The 26,824-nt window shown below is 32.6% G+C and overlaps 1 protein-coding gene across 1 annotated transcript; it reads left to right on the top strand.

The window, feature by feature from the left end:
• The first annotated feature begins 5,656 nt into the window (after window positions 1-5,656).
• Window positions 5,657-9,514, top strand: LOC105762792 (methylthioribose kinase). The gene is given in 7 exon segments (XM_052624955.1): window positions 5,657-6,122; window positions 6,236-6,545; window positions 7,327-7,501; window positions 7,585-7,786; window positions 8,357-8,441; window positions 8,444-8,570; window positions 9,093-9,514. Coding segments are annotated over 7 exon segments (1,257 nt in total). The 5' UTR covers window positions 5,657-5,936; the 3' UTR covers window positions 9,265-9,514.
• Window positions 9,515-26,824: the final 17,310 nt, after the last annotated feature.

Below are 26,824 nucleotides of genomic sequence, written 5' to 3'. Positions count from 1 at the left end.
AGATGGTTGAGCCTTGCTCTTTTCTCCACATTCCCATTTCTCCCTCATTTTTATTTTCTTTGTATATACATATAGACGAAATTGTTAAATAAAAAAAAATGTTGGAGTTTTCCAGATTGCGTAGATCCTTTTAAAAATCTATAATTTCATTTTAAAATTTCAGTTAAATTTTGATTTATACAGTAATTCATTTCAACTTATTAGTTTCAAATACCTTTTAACACCCTATTTCATGCTTATGACATGTAAATTTTTATTTTCAAAAGTTATCTAAAGTTTCACATTTTATTCAATTTAGGCCCTAAAACTGAAACAATCATAACTTTTACATTAGAGCACTGTTTTATAATCCATTTACAAAAAAATCCTTCTATGACTCTCTAATACCATCCATTATCATAGAAATTTCATGCCACTGTTTACACTGTTTACGCTTTAGTCCTCTTTTACAGAAAACAATAATTTTACTTTACAAATTAGTCATTTTTAACATCTAAGCTTAACATCTAACCATTTAACATCAAAAGCTTTAAGAAAACAACAATGGAAACTTTTAAAAACTTTAACAATTTTGTGAAATAGAACCCAAATTAGCTAAATCAAGTTACCACAATCTCAAAGATATAAAATTTATGAACTCTGATACACTTACAATGCAAAGGTTGAATGCCTGGAGCTTCAAAAAAGGTGTTTTGGTTGTTTTCTTTTGTACTTTCGATGGAAGATGGTGAAACAAAAGTGATGTTGAAATTTTTGTTTAATTAAGGACTTAGATTAGATGATTAGACCACCTAAGTCCCCTTTAACTAATTGATTTTCACATCAATTATAGCACACAAGACTACTCACCTTAGCAACTTGCTTGTACAACAAAGCTTTTGCTTGCCTTTGTCTTTGCTTGTGGAGGCTTCCAATTGAGCTGACATTTCACATACACATTAAACATAATACGAAGACATTATAAATAACATAAAACACTATTAAATCCCTCAAAAATCATAGATCACAATGTACTAACTTCAATATTGAAAACTTAGGTAGTTTTGCCAAAATAGATATTTAACCACTCAAATCTAATTTCCAAGCTTAGATTTCAACTTCATACCTCCTAAATATCACCTAATTATAGATCTAAACCATCTATTTATTTAATTGCACGGATCTATTTTTTTCAAAAAAATTAAGCTTATATGAACATCAAGAAGAGGGAAACACTCAATTTGTTTAAATTACCAAAGGATTTGTTAAATCAAGGTTAAAAACCTTCTAATTAGATCAAAATGAGTTAGAAAACAGTTCAAAACTGAAGCTCAACCAAGTAATACGAGATCTAACATTTTCAAGCCAAAAATCAACTTAAAATCACTTGATCTATTGAAATCTTGATTAAATCATTTAAATCTCGAATTGAAATAACAAATTACTTATTTTAATCATAAAAAGTTAGTATCTCACCTGAATTTTGCAAAATCGACGAGCTATGAAATGAACTTGAGCTAAAACATGTAGAGATCTCTTGAGAAATTGAGGATGAAACGTGATTATTCTTTGAAATTGAAAGAGGAATTTGTGTTCAGGAAGCTTAAGATTCAAAAAGGATGAATCAATTTTGGGAGAAAAGATCTAGTTTGGTGTTCAAGAAAATTTTGAATGATTGGAAAAGATGAGAGGGAAGGGATAGTAAGGGCGGTTAAATAGGCAACCAATTTTTAAGAATTGGGTTATTGACCATTTAACCACCTCTAGTTTCTTCCCTTTCTCAAATAGGACCTTTGTTCAATTAAAACATATTTTCTAAATTATTTTCAAATTCGATCTCGTTTTTAAAATTCGTTCTAACCAAATTAATTCCCAAAAACTCAATTTCAATTTCTTAACCCAAAATTTTAATTCTAATTATTCTAATTATTTTATTTAATTATTCCTAATTATTTAATTATCTAACCTAACTATAGTTCCTTGTTCACTAATCCCCGATTTTCTGACCCGATTCTACTAGCTCAATTTTTGGGGTGTGACACTTAGTAAGCTCATATGTATATAACAATTAACTTACCTCAAATAACAAGTACATATGTAAAACTAACATGTCTAACCAAGTTTACCTAGTATAATAAAGCACAATTACAACAAGGAAAGTTGTACTCATATTCAATCTAACCACAACTCATTCATAGATAAATAAATATTCAAACTTGACATTAGATCTTTCACTATGATATCTTTGAAAATTATGCACAACACATCTCATTTCCATTTCACCTTTCGTATTAATTGAATTACCTGATGAAATTCAATAAACAACTCAATTGCACAGGTATTAACAAAGGCTCATCCTAGCTGAGCATAAGATCGTGTTAGGTTACCCGTCTGAGCTAACCTTTATATTAACACGTCAAATAAATTAGCTAGAGTTATAAATACATGTAAGGTTAGCAGTCCAGGCTAAACCTATAAAGTGACAACAAATTACCTGTCTTGGCTAAATTTGTGTCACATATATCTTCGAGTTTGCAAAAAATGCTGGAGATTGGTATAATCGGAAATTAACTTGTAACCTTGTATAAGATACATTTATGAAATTTCATCAGGGCAATTTCCATCGTACAAGTTCATAGTTATCTGTTTTCAATTTAATCCAAATCACACTTATTTTGTACTAAATTGCAATTAAATCAAAGTTATTTAAAATTATAAGTAGTTACTCATTTTATACTAAATTGCAATTAAATCAAAGTTATTTAAAATTATAGGTAGTTACATTATAACATGCATAAGGATCAAAGCATAATTATACCATATGAACTTACCTGACAAAATCAACAGATTAGATGTACCGTAGGGACTAATCAATAATTTTTTCTTTTCCCCAATTATCATCGACTTGAGTCAAATCCTAATCTATATAGCAATTAATTTCAAACTATCAATTCCAAACATTCCACAACAACATATTATAATCATATATCAGTTCAATTTCATTTATCAAATATTCCTTTAACTTTTGCATTTTATTCAATTTAGCCCTTAAAATCAAATTTTCCATAACTTTCAAATTTGAGCTTCGATTTCGAAATTGATCTCAATTTCATCCTTTTATAGACCACCAAAACCTATTATAGAAAATTCATGCCAAAATCAAAATTATTGCACTTTAGTCCCTATGTTCAAAAGTAACAAATTTCACTTTACAAACTACTCCTTTTTCATGTCTAAGCTTCAAATCTAACAATTTAGTACCAAGAGCTTCAAGATTTAACAATGGAAACTTTCAAAAACTTTAACAGCTTCACAATTTAATCCCTGGGCTAGCTAAATCAACCTCCCGAGATCTCAAAAACATAAAAATTGCAAGAAACAGGCTAAGAATTACTTACCAATTTATGGATGAAATTGAAACATAAAAACCCCTATTTCTCCTCTTGATTTCGTGATAAAGATGGAAGCAAATGAAAGAAATGTTTTTGTTTTCTTTAATTTTATCTAATATACATATAATAATAAAATTATATTTTTTAACATAATCATACCAAATCGTCCACCATTGTCTAAAATGGCTTATTTTCAATTTTAGGCCTTGGTTGAATTATTATTTTAATCCTTTAGCAATTGAAATTCTATAGCGATTAACTTTTACTACTTTTACAATTTAGTCATTGTACCTTAATTAACTATCCAATCAGTAAAATTCTTTCTTATACTGAAATCTAATATAATGCTATAATAGACTCATAAGTATTTACAGACTCAGTTATCAGAAAATGGGGTCCTAAAATTGTCGATTCTAGTATCACAAAAAATCGGTGTTACACAACCTTGTGTAACATCAAAGGGGCGTATTGATCTGAGCGTGAAGTATGATGTTTGACTTCAGTCGACCCTTACACAACCTTGTGTATTGAACAACTGTGAGCTCAAGTCAAAGGGTTGGCGTTGGACACAAACATTAGTACTTGGAAGAGACCATTTTTATGGGGTAATCAAAATTCTCTCCAAATTTTTTCTTTACTCTTGTGTATTTGCACCGGTTAATCTGAAGGTTTGATGATCAATTCCTAATAATCGATTTTCATCCCTCTTGAGAGCAAAAAAAAAACATTTCCAATGAATTGTAGGGGAGGTTCATCCCATAGACACCAATCAGTGAAATACGCAACCAATATCCATCAAGAGAAGCCAACAAGTTGTCCTGGTAAAATTCCATACTCCTAAAAAACTGTGCAGAAGAAAGGATAAAGAGGAAGATGGAAACCCGCATCTAACAGATGTAAAGGCAATAATAAACCTTCTTTGGTATCGTTCAACCTCTTTCCCCCTTTAACAATCTCAAAGTTTAAAGCAAAGCTTGGCAATTTGATTCGCGGAACGGAAAGATGTCGAACCATTTCTGCCTCTATTTTTGTGCAATTGTATATGTTACTCTCTACAGGTACACGTGCTTCGCGACACTTCTTGCGACCACCGCCTTCATTTTCTAAACCAAACCCACTGCCTTGATTACCACGCCCACTATGGCCACCATCTCTACCACCCCAACCCATCCTAATGCTAGCCATATTAGATAAACAAACCAAGATAAAAATAAAAGAGAAATTGAGTGATTTATATATTCATAAGTTATCCTTTCCTTTTGTAAATTGCTATTCTTTTACCAGATCTGCTTGAAACTGCAAAAGAAACCCAAGGAAACCAAAATGAATAAGCAAGTTTGTAAGAAAATAAAGTCAAACTAAGAAGACGAGACATGGAAGTAAATTGTTAGGAAGATAATGATAAACTACAATCTAGGGATTAGACAAATTTTTTAAAATTTGAATTTATAAATTTTTTTAAGGAAACGAACAGTTAAAACAACGAAAATAGCAATTAAAGCTTAAAACTTACATAGTAAGCGTTTAATTAAATGAATCATGCATGCGATTGCGTATTAGAAAAGTCAATTTATAACTCTTCTTCAACAAAGTGACGGACAAGTTGTTATAGAATACCTCATAACCCGTGACACGAAATTTGATCTGTAACTGACACCTTCACGATCTTGAGAGGTCAACACGATGGAATGCCTCGCAACCATGTGAGGTAAAACACTAGCACCTCGCGAGGGAGGCATGCGGATACGCCTCGCAACCTTGAGAGGCAGGACACGTGAACATGTATGATTACTCTTGGGTGAGAATCTTTTCTTAAAGACATGTCTAGGATATGTGTCAAACTTAAAGGGGAGATATGTCGTTCTCAATTATATACATGACACCTAGCTATCCCCTAGCATGTCACATCAAAGAAATCGTAACTTATAGATAAGGAAAAACTGCTCCCAAGTGAGGGGAGAAAAAAAAACCTCAACAAAGTCAAAAATACGAAATTCAGTAATAATCAAGTTTTAACATCCACATCTAAGGGTGAATTTAGATGGGCGGTGTGCTTATCTATTGTTAGTGCAAAAATAACGGTGATAGTGAGGCTAGACACAATAACTCAAGACAAAAAATAAACTAAACGCATCGCATTGCGTCCTACCGCTCACCAAACCTACCCTCAAAAAAGAAAAGTACTAATATTCTAAGTGGAAGTGAACGTCACTGTAAACGTGTCCAAGTTCATTTCACAATTAACATGTTATTGTTTTCTTCATTACACACCTAGATGGGTTAGTTTCTATTTTCTCTGTAGTTTCCCGATAAGCAAGCGTCTCATTCAAATCATTTTCATTTCACGACCAGCTTGCCCGGCCCTACTTCACTGATCCCCTATCGGCTTACCCATTGTAAAAATCTTCGACGCTATTATCGAATCTTTTTATTCTTTTTACTCTACAGTCTACAGTCCCAACGTTTGAAGTTAAGTCACGCATCTCTCTTCCTTAAATCTCTGTACATCGCTTCTTCACTTCTTCTTAAAACCCCTCAAAAGGACTGCCTCAAACAAGGAAGTCAATGGCGTTTTCTGAGTTCAGGCCACTAGACGAGAAGTCGCTCATCGAATACATTAAAGCCACGCCGTCTTTGTCATCGAAGATCGTCGACAACTATGATGGTTTAAAGATTAAGGAAGTTGGAGATGGCAATCTTAATTTCGTCTACATCATCGTTGCCCCTTCTGGTTCTTTTGTAATCAAGCAGGTTTCGCTTCTTCTTCTTCTTCTTCTTCTTCTTCTTTTTTTCCCTTTTAATCTTTAAATACTCGAAATTATGAAATGGGATTTTCCAGTTTATGCGTAAAATGTTGAATACAGGCACTTCCCTACATACGATGTATTGGGGAATCTTGGCCCATGACTAAGGAAAGAGCATATTTCGAAGTGTTAGCGTTAAAACAACATGGTGCGTTATGCCCAGAACATGTTCCTGAAGTTTATCACTTTGACCGTACCATGTCCTTGATTGGAATGCGGTATTTAGAGCCGCCCCATATAATCCTGAGAAAAGGGTTAATTGCTGGGATTGAATATCCTTTGTTGGCGGAACATATGTCAGAATACATGGCCAAGACTCTTTTCTGCACATCTCTCCTATATCGGTCAACCACAGAGCACAAACGTGCAGGTAACGGACTCATATGCATTTTCTTTCTCAGTGTTTTTATGTTTTGAGTTTGGTTTTGGTGTAGTTTGAATGCTGTCACTGCAAGTACATTTGGGGATCATAAGTTAGGATTTATATAGATATAGATCGTGCACTAATAAAACTACATATTATGGAATTCTTGGTTGCAACATTGATTCATAACAAAGTTCTTGTTATATTTTGGGCCCGAATGCATCAAGTTTGATGAAACATATCAAACTATCGGTAGTTTAGGGAGTGTTGTATAATCTACTATCCAATATTTGAAATGTATTAGAGCTTTAGAAAGCTTGCTGCTGGTGCTATTATTATCTGTTATATCTGATAAATGATTGGTCCATAATGTCTATATACCAAAGATTACAAGGGGAAAAGTATATTTTCTTATTCATTGAGTAAATGGCAAGTGTATGTTTAAGCCTGGTATTATATTAATCTATTTCTAATTATCTCAATATAGCTTGTTCCTTCAGTAGCCATTCAATGTTTAGATCTTCTTGACCACGGATCTTGTCAATTCTTAGTGCAATTTTAGCAGTGCCATGAATATGATTTTAATACCAGTAGTCATGGGAACTCATGGAATTAAGAAAAAAAATGCTTCTTTATATGCCTGTGGATATGAAGAACTCTACTAGTCTGTTTGGAGCAAGTATATATGTGTTGTTTTAGATTAAAGAAATGCTATTTTCTAGTATTGATGGCTTTTAGAAGCTTGGCGATATGATGCTGATTCATTTACATTCAATGTTTTGTGCAGTGGCCGAATTTTGTGGGAATGTGGAACTATGCAGGCTCACTGAGCAGGTTGTTTTTTCTGACCCCTATAAAGTATCTGAATATAACCGTTGGACTTCACCTTATCTTGACCGTGATGCGGAGACTGTCCGGGAGGATAATCTATTGAAGATTGAAGTAGCTGAATTGAAATCTAAGTATGGTTGCTTTTCCTTTTAATGCTACCTTCTGTAACTGCCATTTTATGCTTTATCAAGTTATTAAACATCCCTTTATGTAGGTTCTGTGAAAGAGCTCAGGCTCTTATACATGGAGATCTCCATACTGGTTCTGTAATGGTTACCCCTGATTCAACTCAGGTCATAGATCCAGAGTTTGCATTTTATGGACCAATGGGATTTGATATTGGTGCTTTTATTGGAAACTTGATTCTGGCTTTCTTTGCACAAGATGGACATGCTGGTCAAGGGAATGACAGAAAAGTATTCCTTTCATTGCCTCTCTTATTGCTTAATGAGAACTTTCCAGTATACTTGTCTTTTTATTTTGTCATCTTTAGTTATAATTCCATCTTAGTCTATCCTGTTTTAGTATGTGCTAGAAGATAAGTTGCTTCTGCTTTTGAATCTTGTTTAGCCATTCAATTTATGTCATCTTTAGTTATAGTTCCGTCCTAATCTATACTGTTTTAATAGGTGCTAGAAGCTGAGTTGCTTCTGCTTTCAAATCTTGTTTAGCCATTCAATTTATTATGGAAAATTCTTGTCATATATCTTGCGATTTTATGGTTAAATATGGTCTCTATGGTATCATAAGTTGTAGGTCAAGATAAAGTTCTATCACCACTATTATTTTACCTCAAGCTACTCTTGGTGGAGTTGCCAGATATTTGTTAGCATGTATGTACACATTCATACATCATACATATTGCTTTACAAGCTAAGGAAGCATCATTTATATAGGTTTTTTTTTGGAAGACTTGCAATGTTTATTTTGTTTTATAAAAATATCGAAGTATTATATAGACATTGCTGAATTTCATATTGTCATAGTCATACAAAGAGTGGATATTGAAGACAATTGAGGATACTTGGAATCTTTTCCACCAAAAGTTTACTGCACTATGGGATGAACACAAAATGGCTCTGGGGAGGCTTATCTTCCTGCAATTTATAACAATCCTGAGCTTCAGAAACTTATACAGGAAAAGTATATGAAGGAATTGTTCCACGATACTCTTGGGTTTGGTGCTGCTAAGATGATAAGGTGAGGAAATGATTTTCTACCAGGTTCTCTACTTTTCTATGTTCCTGGCCTTCATAATTCCGTGTTTACCTGTCTTATGGTAGTCTGTAATCTTGCATTTCAGTCCATTGCTGTTATATTTATGTCTTTGAATTAACACCGCCTTCTAGACTTTTTACCCTATATTCTCAACCTTGTACTTTATCTTAATTGACTCTTAAACAGTTAACCTTGACATGTAAATTTTTTGTTGATAGTAAAAGGAAATAGATTCTTGAGTTGACTAGGAAATATTGACGAGATGTAACTTTTGAAACCTCTATGATCAGAACCCTGAGCTTGAAAATTTTGTAGAATGGCTTTGTCGTCAGAAAATTCTGGCAATCAGATAGAGGAGTCTTCCTCTACAGGTTGAATAGCAATCATAGGACCAGTCTCTTCTACCTACAATGACATGCAGGATCCTATTTTGTTAAATTTATCTAATGAACTCGAAGAATTTTGTAAGTTCTAATGTTGTTTCTATCTTCTAATAACTTGCAGGAGAATTGTAGGTGTTGCTCATGTCGAGGATTTTGAATCAATTAAAGAAGCTAACATAAGAGCAGATTGCGAGCAACGGGCTCTTGAATTAGGCAAGACACTTCTGAAGAGGAGGCGAGAGTTTGTGTCGATTAGTGAAGTTATTTCAGCCATGAAGCACGTCCAATCATGATGGAAATGCTGGAAACTGCTGTGCACGTATCCATAAAAGCTTTTGCGCTTAAATAGATGGAAGGTTTTACAGGATCCATAATTTAATAAAGTTTTCATGGTCCTTGAGGCATAGGCCTTTGATTGTGTGTTAATGAGCAAAGGTTGCTGTCTATCTAACATTAGTGCTGGACCGGGCTTGTGCTGTTGCAAAACACGATTATGTTTTGATTGTCTTGATTATTCTGAATGTTGCACTTGACTTTGGGCAATGCAGATTGCATCGTAAGTTAAATCAATGAAGCTTTCAAATGAATTTTCAGAAAAAAAAAAAGGTTTAAATATTGAATATTTGGGTAAAATATATTCTACCGAGTCCTATAGTTTAAGTCAAATGAATTTTTGTCCTTGTCCTATAAAGAATGGGTTTTGACCATCCTATAAAGAATGGGTTTTTTTTGTCCTTGTCATGTTTTAGGCAATGGCTCACTTTTTAAAAGCTTTACTCCGAATGGAGGCCTGAGTTAAGTTGATCCCTTTTCATCCTAACCTTTTGTTCTGTGCATGAATATCCTCCGCTCTTTTATCTTTTTAACTCTTCTATTTAGATTCGCAGATCCTTCAAAACTGTTTTTAAAATTTTTTTTACCTGTCGGGGCTCCAAATCAATTTTGATAAATCTGAACTCTTTCTTGATCCTTTTACCAAGTTACTGGCCAAAAGATGGTATAGCTGTATTCTTAATGCAAAAAGAGTTGGCCAACTGTGGAAATATTTAGGTTTGGAATTGGGGAGACTTCACAGGAAAAAAGAAATTTTCCAAACCTTAATTTACAAGGTAAAATAAACTAGCCTCATGGAAATCAAAGTGTCTATCATCGGGTGGAAGACTCACCCTTATCAAATCTACCTTGACATCACTTCTGTTGTACTCCTATTTTTAGTCAAATTTGAGAAATAATCTTTTAGTTAAACTCTGTTTATTTGTTTCAGTCAAACACTGATTAGTTTAAATTATTTTATTATTATTTGACATATGAATTTAGCCTATAAATAGGTTCTTTTATAACCTTAGTAATAACACCCATTAGATTAGAACTCATAACACATTTAGAGAATTTTGTGTTTACGTTTTGAGGGTTATTTGTTTTCGGGTTTTTAGGGTTTAGTTTTATCTCCATCTTTTGTACTCTTCGTTCTTTTTCTATTATAGGAAAATTATATTTCCCCGTGGTTTTTTATCCTCTTTGGAGCGATTTTTCCACGTTAAATTTGTGTGTTCAATTTCTTAATTTATTCCGCTATTTTTTGTTACTTGTTGCTTAATCGGGTCGATCCCTAACAAGTGGTATCAGAGCTAGTTCAAAGATCAGCCCATTCAGATATGGCAACAACAAAGTTTGAAATTGAGAAGTTCGATGGTGAGACAAATTTCAATCTGTGGTAAGTTCGGATGATTGCAATTCTAGTTCAATCCGGTTTGAAAAAGGTTGTTACCAGGAAAAAGCCTGAGAATCTAAATAAAACAGAATGGGAAGAGCTTGATGAAAAGGCCTTTTCTGCAATCCAGTTGTGCCTCGCGAATACGGTATTGCAGGAGGTATTGATGGAGAAGACCTCATTCTCCTTGTGGAAAAGGTTAGAAACTCTTTATGCGACTAAGTCTCTAGCTAATCGTTTAGTGTTGAAACAACGTCTATTTACGTTTCGCATGAACGAAGGTGAGCTTCTTAGAGATCACATCAGTCAATTCATTACTCTTTTAAATGATTTAAAGAACATTGAGGTTCATATTGATGATGAAGATCAAGCTATGCTATTATTGTGCTCTTTACCCCCTTCATACAAGTCTTTCAGGGTGACCCTAATTTATGACAGGGACAAACTCTCGTTCGAAGATGTGAAGGGTCATTCGTTGAGTAGAGACAAACTCAACAATGAGTTTCATTTGGATAGCAAGGCAGATAGGCAAGCTTCCGTTTTGATGTCATCAAAGAAAAGAGAAAAGGTGTCGCTATTATAAAAAGTTAGGTCACGTCAAAGCAGATTGTTATAAACTGCGAAATAAAAGAGCTGCTGAGAGTAACGAGGAAGATGTAGCTGGTGCTAATTTGATTGATGAAAGTGGTTATGATTTCTTGTTAGTGTCAACGAGTGATAACTCCAAGCTCACGTCCGAGTGGATCCTAGATTCGGGATGTTCTTTCCAAATGTGTCCCAATAGAGAATGGTTCTCTACATACAGTTCGGTTGAAGGTGGAGTTGTGCTCATGGGAAACGATTCATCTAGTAAGGTAATTGGTCTTGGTACTGTTAAAATTAGAACACACGATGAGACGATTATGACACTCTTAGATGTCAGGTATGTACCTGATTTACGAAAGAATCTCATCTCCTTGAGTATTTTAGACTTGAAATGATACAAAATAAACATCGAGTCGAGCAGCATTAAAGTATTTTGTGGAGTTCTCGTTTTGTTAAAAGGTAAAAGAACTGGCAGTCTTTATATTTTGGAAGGTTCTACAGTGACCGGTGAAATCGGACGTCCCTCGTCCGTTACAGAGTCAAAGTCAACTCGTTTGGAGCGGAGGCAACTTGGTCATAGGAGGGAAAAATGTATGACCGTTTCGTTGAAGAGAAGTTCTCTTTTGAATGCAGGTTTTGAAAAGTTAGGACACTGTGTTCATGAAAATCAGACCCGGGTTAGTTTTGATTTGGCAATGTACAAGTCGAAGGCTAGAAGTCTTCCAGTTTCTAAGCACAGATTCGACTCAATTAATTCCTTGCATAGTTCAAGATAGGCTCGTGGCGGGCTTTGGCAAAGATGGCGTTCTGGAAATATGAGTCAAGGTGGAGATTTGTTAAGTATAACTCCTATTTTTAGTTAAATTAGAGAAATAATCTTTTAGTTAAACTCTGTTTATTTGTTTCAGTCAAACACTGATTAGTTTAGATTATTTTATTATTATTTGACATATGAACTTAGCCTATAAATAGGTTCTTTTATAACCTTAGTAATAACACCCATTAGATTAGAACTCATAACACATTTAGAGAATTTTGTGTTTACGTTTTGAGGGTTCTTTGTTTTTGGGTTTTTAGGGTTTAGTTTTATCTCCATCTTTTGTACTCTTCGTTCTTTTGCCATTATAGTAAAATTATCTTTACCCGTGGTTTTTTATCCTCTTTGGAGGGGTTTTTCCACGTTAAATTTGTGTGTTCAATTTCTCAATTTATTCTGCTATTTTTTGTTACTTGTTGCTTAATCGGGTCGATCCCTAACAGGTTCTTTTTGGTGGGGACACAACTCCGATGATAAAAGCTTCACTCTTGTCATTGGGACTCTCCTTTGTTAGGAGGAGGATTGAGAATTCGGAAGATTAACATTTTCAATGACGCTTTTCTCTCAAAAATCGTATGACACATAATAACAAGTCAAAACTCTCTGTCTCTTAGATTTTAAGAGCTAACAGTAAAAAATCGCGTGAGGCATAATGACAAGTCAGAACTATCTTCCCACAATGGTTTTAAGAGCTAAGTATTGCAATCATTACCCGATTGAATCTGTCAAACCTAAGCCAACTGACTATTGGGCCTGGAAAGGCATTCTCAAAGGTAGAGACATCTACGTGCAGGGAAAGGATGTTCAACTTTGGGAAGGTAAAAACTGCTGGATAAGTTCAAATTTAAACTTCCCTCTCGTAGACACTATCAAATTACTTGCCTCTGCCAATGAAGTTGAATCATGCGTCTTCCCACACATCAACAATTGGGACAAAAAAAAATCAATTATCTACTCAATCATGGTTGAGCCTCTGTCCTCCTCAGCAGGACCCTCTTAATCCAAGGGGTTGAAGACAGAATTGTATGGAAATTTAATTTTAATGGTCCTGTCTTTATGAAGAATGCTTATACCCTACTGTATCAGTCTAGCATTATTACCCCTGTGGCATCAGCTCTGCACTAAGCGTGGACCAATCTTTGGAAACTCAAAACTTCCTTACAAAATTATCATTTTCCTTTGGAAATTTGCAATAATTGCCTTCCAACTAATGATTTTCTGCACCACCCCTTGCTTGAGAAAATTCGAGCAACGAGTGTTACATTTAATATTGAACATTCTTTTACAATATAAAATAATTCTAATTTACACGTTTAAGGACATAACTAGACTAATATTAGAGTTTAATTTTATATTCGTTTCAGGTCCCTTTTAGCCCAACTAAAAAAATTTTCAATTGTAGGCTTGTATGTCTTGAGACCAAGACTTCAATGTCTAAAGACATTGTTTTGACACTATAGAAATTTGGCTTCAAAGTTACCCTGTCTTGAGACATATGAGTATAGGTATCGAGACATGTTTCAGTTATTGTAGATTTTTAGCTTTGAAGTTTTTATGTCTCGAGACACATTTTGCATATCTTGATACCTGAGACAAGAGACCTGGAAACTATGCTTTTAAACACTTCTAAACCATACTCAATAGCCCACAATCAATTCAAACATTAACTAAAACTCATAAACCATATAATACCTTATAATTATCGTATTATTCATCTTACGTGCAAGATATGTCTCGACGAAATTCATTATGCCATTATTTTTTTTCATCTTCTATAAACATTTTTCTCTAAAGTCCTTATAGATAGATCTTAAAATACTTATGTACATGCCATAGCTAATACCATAATATATATACTACTAATATTTATATGCGATGAGATGTGTTGGAGCCGAATCCTTGATGTAACATTTCAAATCAATCTTTTAGTAAGTACAAGAATTAACCTTACCTTTATATTGAATAAATATAAACAATGTATAATAATATTATATTACATAAGTTTGGGGCTTGATAACATTAGAACTGCTTATTATATCTTATTTAATATAATTAAATTCACAATCATTTCTTTTCAATTACACATAACCTTGTCATATTGGTCATTACTTTATTTTATCCTTTAATATTCAACAGATGCCCAATGTCGACTTAGTAGAACATGCAGGGTATATGAAAATTAATGCAGAGATGCACTGAAGTGCATAAACAAAATAGACTAGCACCGAAGTGCAATAACATAACATAATTCAATCAATGTGCTTTATAAAAACAGAGTGGCATTGAAGTGCATTAATAGAATAGAGAGCACGCTAAATGTTTCCTAGCGATATGCCATCTATATCCTACTAGTTCTTATCTTGTCTACATGGGAAAATATAACAGGATCAACTTCACTTTTACATTTTAGAATAGAACTTACATACTTTTGAATCCTTATTATAAAAATTCAATAAGCACTACAATAATATTTACCGACATGTGAAATATAACACACTTTCTCATAATGTTTGATTTCCAACATCAAAACAAGAATTTATCTTACTTCTATTTTGCATATTTTGCAATTTAGTCCTTTTCATTAGTCACTATATTCTCACTTTAAAATCCACTTTACTTTCATATATCATTACATTTAGATATGTTATTTCAAAATTTTAGTACACTTAATCACTTTTGAATATTTTACAATTTAGTCCTTAGCAATATATGATTCAATAATCACTATAATATCTCTTCAATATTACTTTGTATTTAACTTACTAACACTTAGCACTTCATTTAAACTCTTTATCATATTACTTCATTTCACACAAACTTTTGTACACTTTTCAATTTAGTCTTTTTACTTTAATTTCACTTCATTTAATCTATTCACTTTGTTGCTAAGGTTAAATTCATATGTTCACTTCTTTCTAATTATTTTCACAATGAATATTAACATTTTCCTATATATAATTAAATCTTAAAACTTTAATATAACAATTTAAATAAAAATCACACATACATTTAATTGAGTAAGGTCAGGTTTCTTGATGTACTTATCTCTCTATTGTAGAATTTAACTAATTTTGCTTTAAGTCTCTTCTTTCCTCACATTTCTCACCACCTTCACTTTGTTTCCTACACTTTCATCATTTCTTCTCTTTTCTACTTCATGAATACATCAATACATGATCAAAACTCATACTACAAATCATTTTCTTATGTCTCTACTTTAATTAAACATGAATTCTATAAAAATACTTGAGTTCTTACCTTGTCTCTTTAATATCTTTACTTTCTTCTCAACTTTGTCCACTTCTACATCCAATTTCTTCCTTCCAAGATGATAATCTAACTCTCTAGGATCTCTAATTTACTTTTCCTTTTTGGTGGCTATGAAAATTCTCATGAACTTTGGGTAAAACCCCTAAAAATCATAACTTTCAATTGTTAGCGCACAATGTTTAGGGTTTAGGGCTTTCAGAATACTCCCGTGTTCTAATTTCCATTGTTTTTTACTCCTATTGCTCCCAAGCACCCTATTAAACATCAAAACATGAATATAAATGATCAGGTGTATATAATTCACAATAAATACCACATAATCACCCAAAAATATGCTAACAATGAGGCTAAAATATGTTACTTTTTACGTCTTTGTTGGGGGGAGCCACTATAAATTATAAGAACATGTATTAAAGCTATGTCCTCCATGTACCAAATATTTCCTCATGGAATAAACTTGTGGTTCCAAATATATATCAACTATCTCTCCTTTTATTCATTACAAATATTGTCTATCAATTCTTTTAAACAGTCTTTTGTTACATTTTATCATGCACTCATATCAGTTTGATATAAGGTAAAATACATTACTTTGTATCTTAAATTACTGTTAAAAAAGAAATGTAATCATCATGTAAATTAAGATTATAACAAAATAATTGTGTATAGCATTTGATCATTGAAAAAGAAACCGTAGAGCGTAAAAATGGTTTAATAAAAAGAAAATGTGAAATCTATTAGTGTAAGTAGTGTTAAGTTTCGAGAAAAAATTAGAGGAAAATTATTTGAAAAATAAAAGGTATACATGACTAATAAAATTTGTTGTTGATTACGAAGTCGACCACAAAGATTGTTGGGCCTTGCTCTTTTCTCCACATTCCAATTTCTCCCTATTTTTATTTTCTTTATATATACATATAGACGAATTTATTAAAATAAAAAAAATCTTGGATTTTTCCAGATTGCGTGGATCCTTTTGAAAATCTATAATTTCATTTTAGAATTTCAGGTTTAGTTTATATTTATTATAGATTTTATTTTTGTGTGTAAAGTCACAAGGGACTTGAAACTAATCTATAAGAGAGTTAAAGTTAAAACAATCTACAGTTTGTTGGTTTATTATAAAAGATTATGGAAACTTAAATTAATAAATGATATAGTAACAAAAAGAAAGAAAAAAAAAGTAAAACCCATAACCTGATGTAGCGCACAATGTGTTAAATTCCAAAAAAATAAAAAATCTTAGGGACGTGAAGTAAAAATTAGAAAAATGAAACTCTAGGGAGCATATGCACAATTTAGTTTACCAAGGCACGTCGATTTTTGTACGTTCTCGTGTGTCAAATCCCCATATTGAAACCTTTTTTAGATTGCAGCAAGAAAATGCTATGAAAGCTGCTAACAAAACATGACGTCGAGAACAGCAATTCCCATGGAACATGGTCACCTTGGCGCCATGGTGTGGGGCGGCATTGCATCGGCAATGGTAATTAGATTCCAAAACCACCCCTTAGCCCTTACATGCTTTATTCAGAAAAAAGAGAGAGGCTTAGTTTCTTCTTTATATTATTATCTGTCTTTGGCGACCATACGGAATGATTGAAGATTTGATATGCTGTACTGTGAATCAGTTGCTATCTCGTAATGCATATAAAACAAAATTTAATCAGCCAATGTTGTTTGAATTGCTGTGTAGAGGACACACATGGGGTTCCAGGGTACTAGAGTTTACAAATAGTTAAGCTGTTACAGTATAGGTACTCTAGCAATTCTGTTACTAACAACTTTGCAGTTAAGCTGTCAAGAAATCAAGTGTATAAATGTAAGTCCATCCACAGAGATCAAATCAAGAATGAATTTCAGTTTGCTAAATATCTTCTTTATCTTTTGTTTCCTTACCTCTAATCTTTTCATGGTATCATTCGCCTGAGTCCTGGGCACCATTCTCCGCTGCATTCTATGGCCAATTCTGAAGAATCTGCCACTGCTCCTCATGATCCACAGCCTGTTCCTTCGGCTCCACTTCCAGCACCATCATTCAATGTTGAATTTGATAAATCTCGCTTAATTCACGGCTCTCTCGACACGACACACAAGAATGGAGTTTGTTTTTTATGGATTGTTATTGATGGCTTGGAAAAAGTGTGGACGGTTTTGGGAAAATTTCACACACATAAAGTGTTTGGAAATTATGTTTAAATAAACTGGCCTCAATTTTCGAATAAGAAAAGCCTAAAACCATATGATAAAATCTCTTTCATGGCAATACCTCAAAAGGAATGCAGTAATGGAGGGTCTCAAATGAATTCAAGGTTCTGATTAAAAGCAAAATAAAATTTTGTGGGCAAAACATTTGGGGAGAGGCCATGGTGTCAAATGACAATAACTTTTGGCTCTATTGTTGAGGGGAGTGGCGGAGCGACTAAAAAATAAGAACAAGTTCATGTACTAAATATTTCCTCATATTGAATAAAACACGTAGTTCCAAATATATATTAATTATCTCCTCTCTTTTATTCATTACTATCAATTCTTTTAAATAGTTTTTTGTTCCATTCTTTCATTCACTCATACTATGAACATGCCTTGTTTGATAAGAATTGTTTGCCAATAGTAAGAAGTTAAAGATAAATTACTTTGGATCCTAAAAACTGTTATAGAAATGTAATCATTGAGTAAATTAATATTATAAGAAAACAATTGTATCTTTGACTCTAGTTAACCCTACAATAGGGTTGCAACACGAAAATGATGTGAAAGATGCTAACAAAAAGCGACGTCCAGAATAGCATGGAAATACATTGCTTTTACATGAATGTAATTGATAATAATGCATGGAAATTCCCATGCTCCATTTAGCAACTAATGATCAGTGATGATGAATATCATATGGTTGGCTCAAATTCGCTATGAAATAATAATATGTCTTGATGTTAATTCTAAAGGGCCTCACCCAGTACAGATTTGAGGTACAAAGGAAAAACCAAATTGTTTGGTTAAGATATCTAGGCATTTGTTGATTATTTGAAATAAAATTGAATTGAGGGAGAAATGAGAATATGGAGAAAAGAGCAAGGCTCAACGATCTCTTGAGGGTTGGCTTCCCAACCAACAAATTTTATCAGTCATGTATGCCTTTTATATTTCACATAATTTTCCTCTAGTTTTTTCTTGGAACTTATAACACTACTTACTAGTGGGGTGCTAGGGGGCTGACAGGTTCCCGCACACCCCTTAAAATAGAAAATTTTTCATTTAGGCCATTTATATTTCACATTTGGTACATGAAAGACAGCTTTAATATTTGTTCTTATTTTCTAGCACCTACCACCACAATGGCTTAAAAAGCTTTTTGGTATTTTACACCATGATCTCTCCCAAAATGTCTTGCCCAAACAATCTTATTTTCTTTTTAATTAGAACCTTGACTTCTTTCTGAGGCCCTCCATTGCCGCCTTTTTGTTGAGGTCTTGTCATGAGAGTGATTTCATCATATGGTAGCCAATATTTGTAATGAATAAAAGGGAGAAGATAATTAATATATATTTGGAACCACAAGTTTTATTCAATATGATAAAACATTTGGTATATGAAAGACATAGCTTTAGTACCTGTTCTTACTTTCTAGTGGCTCCCCCCAACAATGATGTAAAAAGATTTTGGTAATTTACACCATGACCTCTCCTCATAATGTCTTGCCCAAACAATCTTATTTTCCTTTTAATGAAAACCTTGAGTTCATTCTGAGGCCCTCCATTGCCACCTTCGTGTTGAGGTCTTACCATGGGAGTGATTTCATCATATTGTAGCCAATATTTGTAATGAATAAAAGGGAGAAGATAATTAATATATATTTGGAACAACGAGTTTTATTCAATATGAAGAAATATTCGGTACATGAAAGTCATAACTTTAGTACCTACTCTTATTTTCTAATGGCTCCCCCCAACAATGGCATGAACAACTTTTGACAATTTACACCATGACCTCTTCCCAAATATTCTGTACGAACAATCTTATTTTCCTTTTAATTAGAACTTTGAATTCATTCTGAGCCTCTCTATTGTCGCATTCTTGTTAAGATCTTGCCATGAAACTGGTTTCATCATATGATTTTAGTCATTTCTCATTTGAAAGACTGAGGCCTGTCAATTGAAACATAATTTTCAAACACTTCATTTGTGTGAAAATTTCCCAAAATTGTCCACACTTTTGTCAAGCCATCAATAACATCGATGAAAAACTAACGCCCTTCTTGGCACTCGAAAAATGCATCAACAGACATGAAAGGGAAAAATAGTATGCATCCTTCCACTTCACTTTAAATCAATCTGCTTGAGAATAATTTTATACCTAGCACTTGGTTTTCCATGTCTGCAAATTGAATTAACAGTAATACTAATGTAATAATTCAATTTGCAGACATGGAAAACTAAATGCACGGAAGAAAATTATTCTCAAAGAAATTGATTCAAAATGAAGTGGAAGGATGCATACAATTTTTCCCTTTCATGTATGTTGCTACATTTTTCGAGTGCCAAGAAGGGTATTTGTTTTTTTTATGGATGTTACAGATAACTTGGGGAAACTGTGGACGGTTTAAGGTAAATTTCACACCAACAAAGCGTTTGAAAATTATATTTCAATTGATTGGCTGCAATTTTCAAATGAAAAAGGACTAAAAGCAAACGATGAAATCACTTTCAGGGCAACACCTTAACAGGAAGGCGACAATAGAGAGGCTCAGAATGAATTCAAGGTTCTAATTAAAAGAAAAATAAGATTATTCGGACAGAACATTTGGGGAGAGGTCATGATGTAATTTGTCAAAAGTTTTTTATGCCATGGTTGGGGGTAACCATTAGAAAATAAAAGTAGGTACTAAAACTATATCTTTCATGTACCGAAAATTTTTTCATATTGAATAAAACCCGTGGTTCTAAATATATATTAATTATCTTCTCTCTTTTATTCATTACAAATAGCGGCTGTCAATACTTTTAAACTCATATTATGAACGTAATTAGTAAAAAGTTAAGATAAATTATTTTGTATCTTAGATCATTGTTATAAAAATAAATGTAATCAACATGTAAATTAAGATTATAAGAAAATAATTGGGTATGAAATTTAGGTTTAACTTACAGGAAAAATTAAATGCACATTTTAATGTTAAATAAAACTTAATGGGAAAATGAAAATGTATATATCAAAGTTAAAATATTTATTTTACTCTATTAGCTTCGCTTTGAATTGGTGATGTTTGGTAAAAAAAATGAAAGAGAAAACAATTTATCTTGATTTAAAAAGAACTAAAAAATAGAATTGTTGAATCACAAAAATTATTTGACATTATAATTAAAATAGAAAAAATAAATACCTGGAGACGATACAACACCTTTCTCCATCTCCATCCTATAATATTTTATTTTTCTACAAAATGTTAGGTTTCTTATTTGTTTTTAATTGGGAACTTGCTCATGAAGAAGTTTTAAAAATTTCTTTTGTTAGATAAGAAGTGTGTGTGTATATATATATCGCAACCTTCCAACAAATTTAAAGCACCAAAATGTAACGAAAAAAATTAAAAACAATTAATTTGTATAACACAAAATCGTAACTAATAAATAAGAGAAATGGCAACTTAAAAAGAATTTATTATACTTCTTAAATAAAATAAGTTAAATAGAGAAGTCAAATGTCATAATCCATATTTACCATCATTTAAATCACATTACATGGCGTCTATCATGGCAATCCAAATGCATGTAGTAAAAATGACTTTTCATATGCTGTCTCGTAATGTATATAAAAGCAAATTGAATGAGCCAATGTTGTTTGAATTGCTGTGTAGAGGACACATTGTGGATTGGGGTTCCAGGGGATTACACGAATCTAGAGGCTCCAGCCGCCCTAGCGGAGGTTAGGAAACTTGTTGACAATGGTGATTATGCTGAGGCTACAAAAGCAGTGGTCAAGTTGTCAGATCATCCCTCTGATGTATGTTTTCTCTTTCATCCCTTGCATAGCTATTCTTTTAATCATGTATGCAAAATTGCAAATACAAACGGGTTTGGATTTTTACATGTTATTCCCATTTGGAAACTATATATCCAGATGACATTTGAAGTTTAGACAACAAATTACACCACCATTCACAGGCAAAATCAGATTATAATGCAGGGAAGTTGTCCTGGTAAAAGAGTCCAACACAAGTGAGTTTAAATGAGAATCCGAAGGAATTCAGTTTCCTGCAGATCTTGATTTACGAATTAGTTAAGGAGATGTTATACATAATATAGATGACAAGAAGTTGGAGGTTGAGGTTCGGATTGGGCTGATCTTTATGCCCACCACTTGGATGACTATCAGAATCTTTTCCATCGGGTCTCTCTGCAGCTTTCAAAAAGTTCGAAGAGCAATTTAGAAGATGGCTCTTTGGAGATGAAGGAAGTTAAATCTTCTACAAAAACATTCACATTTCAGTAAAAGCAACGATGGTGCAGTTTCAACTGCTGAGCGGGTGAAATCTTTTCAAAAAGACGAAGATCCTTCCTGCAGGGTATTTGCTTATTTCTTCTTCACGACCCGGAGGTCAGGTGTCAAACTTGCAGGGTATATTGAGCCAGCATGGGAGTATGTTTTCACCACCTCTCTTAAACATAACTTCATACTTCTTTCCCTTATAGTACTTTCATTAAATTTGTTTTTTCTACTTGTTGCAATTTCTTCCTATCTGTTGTAATGTGTTAGATCGTATGAGTGGTACAAATCTGCTTCATGTATTGGTATGAAAAGCGCTTGTTATCTAGTTTCCTACATTACGTTTGTGTTAAGCATGTTCTCTTCAGAAATTCAACAACCATGGATTGATGGATTCTAGAACCACTGGTTTATGCAAAATGTTACATTCCTATAATGAGAACCTTGATGGTTGTTGCTGAAGTTAGAACCACTGATCGAATAAAGATTTATATTGCTTTCAACTATACTGTTAATATATCTTAAGTAGTATGCTTATGCTTTATGTAGTCTGAAACAGGGGAGGAGAGTCCAGGATGGTCAACAACATGGAAAACTGCTCTGTGGGGGAGTCTTCATAATAATGAGCATGCTTATCGCATGAAAAGCAATGTGCGTTCGCTAACTAAGTGGAAAGTTAATTCACTCGCCAACAATTACATACCTATTTATAAAGGTGTTAGTTAAAACAATGTCTTCCTTCATCAAATATATATAAAGAATTTTCGTACTAGAATCATTATTACAATCATCAAAAATCATACAAACTCGTAATAGAATCATTGTTGTATTGCTTTCAATTCAATTTGCAGACATGGAAAACCAAATGCAAGGTAGGAGATTATTCTCAATAAAATTAATTCAAAGTGAAGTGGAACAATGCATATTTTTTTCCCTTTCATGTATGTTAGTGAATTTTTTGAGTTTCAAGAAGGGTGTTTTTTTTTTCATGGATCTTATTGATGGCTTGGGAAAAGTGTGGACAGTTTTGAAAAAATCCTATACTTATGAGCGATTGGAAATTATGTTTCGATTGACTAGCCTCAATTTTCGAATGAGAAAAGACTAAAACCGTATGATGAAATTACTTTCATGACAAGACCTCAATAGGAAGGCGGCAATGAATTCCAGGCTCTAATTAAAAGAAAAATAAGATTGTTTGGGCAAGATATTTGGGGAGAGGTCATGGTGTAAATTGCCAAAAGCTTTTTACACCATTCTTGGGGTAGCCAGAAAATAAGATTAAGTACCAAAACTTTCCAAACATATTTCAGTTATCTTCTCCTTATTCATTACAAATATTGGCTATCAATTCTTTTAAATAGTTGTTTGTTCCATTTTCTCATGCATATTACAAATGTACCCTAGTTTGATATGAACAGTAAGAAGGCAAGATAAATTACTTTGTATCTTAAATTACTATTATAAAATGAAATGCAATGATCGTGTAAATTAAGATTATAAGAAAATAATTGTGTACAACATTTGATCATTGAAAAGAGAACGTAGAGCATAAAGAATGGTTTATCGAAAAGAAAATATAGAATCTATTAGGGTAAGTAGTGATAAATTTCGAGAAAAATTAGAGGAAAATTATTTGAAAAATAAAAGGTATATATGACTAATAAAATTTGTTGATTGCAAAGTCGAATAGAATATGATGTCATCTTTCAAATTTTGAATTCGGAAAACTAATCCTATTTTAATGCATGTTAAACATATTTTGTCTGCATCTATAACTATTGCATTATTATCATATCTTTGTGCTTAAATTTTAATGTGTATAAAAATTAAACTTCAAATTTGAATATAATGTTTTATTTATTTACCTATGTGAGGACCAAAATGATTATATAATATGACATCTGAAAATGCAAATATGATGAAAAGAAACGAAAAATCCAAAAATTTATAATGTGAAATAATTTGAAATGTTTTTATTATCTAGAAAAATAAAATATATTATAATTATTAATTAATAAATAATAATATTGTATAGACGTAACTTTAGGTAAGATTATCATACAAAGACATAATCTTAAATAAATTTAATTTATAAAACAACACAAACTTATGAGAGAGTATCTCATTAAAAGATACATTATATTTTACTGAAAGATGCAACAAATTCCAAGTAGAATTGTGAAAATATGACATTCCACTTTGACGATATGACATTTTCTGTTAAAGAAAAGAATTGAAAATGATGAATAGTTCATTCATCATTTTCAATATCTACTTAAAATTTGTTGCATCTTGAAGGCGATGTATTATACTTTAAGGAAAGTATTATACACGTTTCAAAGGCAATCATATTTTACTAATATTATTTTCATTTGTCTTATTTTAATTTTCTTTTTCTTTTAACAGAAAAATGTCATATTATCAATGAGGGAATAATCGCCAACCAAGTTACTATAAGCAAAGGATCACTCATCCCAAATTTGAACCATTGCTTGCATGGGAGAAAAAATTCTGCATCGAAGTGGGTGCAATGCCCTGGGAAAGATTTGTTGAAGCAAAGAAGAATTTGTATGAACATGACAAAGTGTTTGAGTAGTGGTTTAACAGCTTTTTAAGAAGCCAAACAAAGATTCTAAGAAATTTATCGTGGTTTTTCTTGCGAGAACAAGTTGCCAAGTAATGCACCAAATTTGTATATCGATGATATTGACTGGAACTTCGAAATCGACCCAAGAATTTTCTCCGAAATCGATGATATTAAGAACCTTGATGACTGTTGCAGAAGTTAGAACCAGTATATAGCCTGAAACATGAGAGAGGGTCCAAGATGGTCAACAACATGGAAAATTGCTTTGTGGGCATGTCTTCACAATAGTCAAATATACCATTAATATATTTTAAGCTGTGCGTTAAGTAATTGAGTGCAAAGTTAAGGGAATTCACTCATCAACAATTACATATCTATTTACTAATGTGTTAGTGAACCTTCATCGAATATATAAAAAAGATCATACTGAAATTCACGTACTCTCGATTCAATTTTCAAACATGGAAAATGAAGTGCAAGGTAAGAAATTATTCTCAAGAAGATTGATTCAAAGCGAAGTAAAACGATGCATACCGTTTTTCCCTTTCATGTCTGTTGCTGCATTTTTCGAGTTTCAAGAATAGTGTTTGTTTTTCATGGAAGTAGAATGATGCATACTATTTTTTCCTTTCATGTCTGTTGCTTCATTTTTCGAGTTTCAAGAATGGTGTTTGTTTTTTATGGATGTTATTGATAGCTTGAGAAAAGTGTGGATGGTTTTGGAAAAATTCCACAAACAAGAAGTGTTTGGAAATTATGAAATTGATTGGGCTCAATTTTATTTTTTCTACAAAATGTTATGTTTCTTGGGAAAAAATCATATTTGTTTTTAATTGGGAAAAAAGTTTCTTTTGTTAGATAAGAAGTGTGTGCATGTGTGTATATATATATATGGCAACCTTCCAACAAATTTAAAGCAGCAAAATGTAACGAAAAAATTAAAAACATTTAATTTGATATAAATACTAACAATTCAATTGATAATTAAAGCATGATTAATTAAAATTAATAATATAATTAAAAATTAGAAATATAATAATATAATTAATATATAAATGTAAAGTAACAACAAAACTTTAATGCTTGAGATTAAATCTTATTTATTCATTTTAAAATAAATTAGTATAAAATTTAATAAATATCTTAAATAAAATGCACAAAGCTTCATAATAAAATAAAATGGTGAAATATAAGTGACTAATTAAGAGAAATAGTAACATTAAAAAGAATTTAAAGCAATTAAGACCATTAAACGGTCTTAAATAAAAGAAGTTAAATAGAGACTCTAGACCTTGTAAAGCTGTTGATTTTAGCCTCTTTAAAAGAGGTATGTGTGTGACAATGAGTTCATGGTGAATATGCTAATCTTTACAACGAAGAAATAAAGTAACATAAATTAGACATTTCAGCAATTTAACTTTAGAATTTTACTAAAATTTTGAGATGGAAAGACATGTTAGTGTCACAGGGTTAGACCTTTCGTCTCGCAATCCGTGCGGCCTTAGGCGATCCGTTCATCCAAACTCGCCCAAGTCAGCCTTAACTCAAGTGAGGATTCTTTTAGAACTCCTCCAAGGCACCAATTGAAGAGCGGAAGCGATTTATGTCAAAAGAAGAACAACAAAGAACAATAGAAAGAACGCTCGCAAAATGTTTGAGTAAATGCTCTCTATTTCTCTTATTCACAAAGAATAATGAAACAATGAATGGAGTGAGTACAACTGAGGGGGAGGCTCTCTATTTATAGTTGAGCTCCCCCAAAATCGACGGTTAAGATACATTTACATCGACGGATGAGATTTAACCATATCCCTTAATTTTAGGGATTTATAAGATAAGCCTTATCAAATCTAATCTAATCTTTACAAGATATGATTCCCTCTATCTTCTAAGATTAAATACCATATTAGCCTAAGTTGCCATCTCTTCATTATCGGACCAACTAGGCTTCAATCTGACAGGCTTGTCCAATAGCTCTTTGAATCGGGTCAGTTCTCGTAGGCCAAATGATCCCCATCTAAGCAATAGACCTCTATTGGATGCATTTGGTGCGATGGTCACGGGTTTTGAACTGCGGCCCGTGACATTAGGCGGTACTTGAATTGGTATGAAAAGCACTTGTTATCTAGTTTCCTACGTTACATTTGTATTAAGCAAGTTATCTTTAGAAATTTAATAACCATGGATTGATGGATTCTAGAACCACTAGTTTATGCAAATTGTTACATTCGTATAATGAGAACCTTGATGACTGTTGCAGAAGTTAGAACCAATGATCGAATAAAGACTTACATTGCTTTCAACTATATCATTAATATATTTGAAGTAGTATGCTTACACTTTATGTAGTTTGAAACAGGGGGAAGATCCAGGATAGTCAACAACATGGAAAACATA

This window comes from Gossypium raimondii, chromosome 12 (assembly GCF_025698545.1).
Source record: "Gossypium raimondii isolate GPD5lz chromosome 12, ASM2569854v1, whole genome shotgun sequence".
NCBI classification, from domain to species: Eukaryota; Viridiplantae; Streptophyta; class Magnoliopsida; order Malvales; family Malvaceae; genus Gossypium; species Gossypium raimondii.
This window is presented reverse-complemented; position numbering and strand designations above follow the sequence as displayed.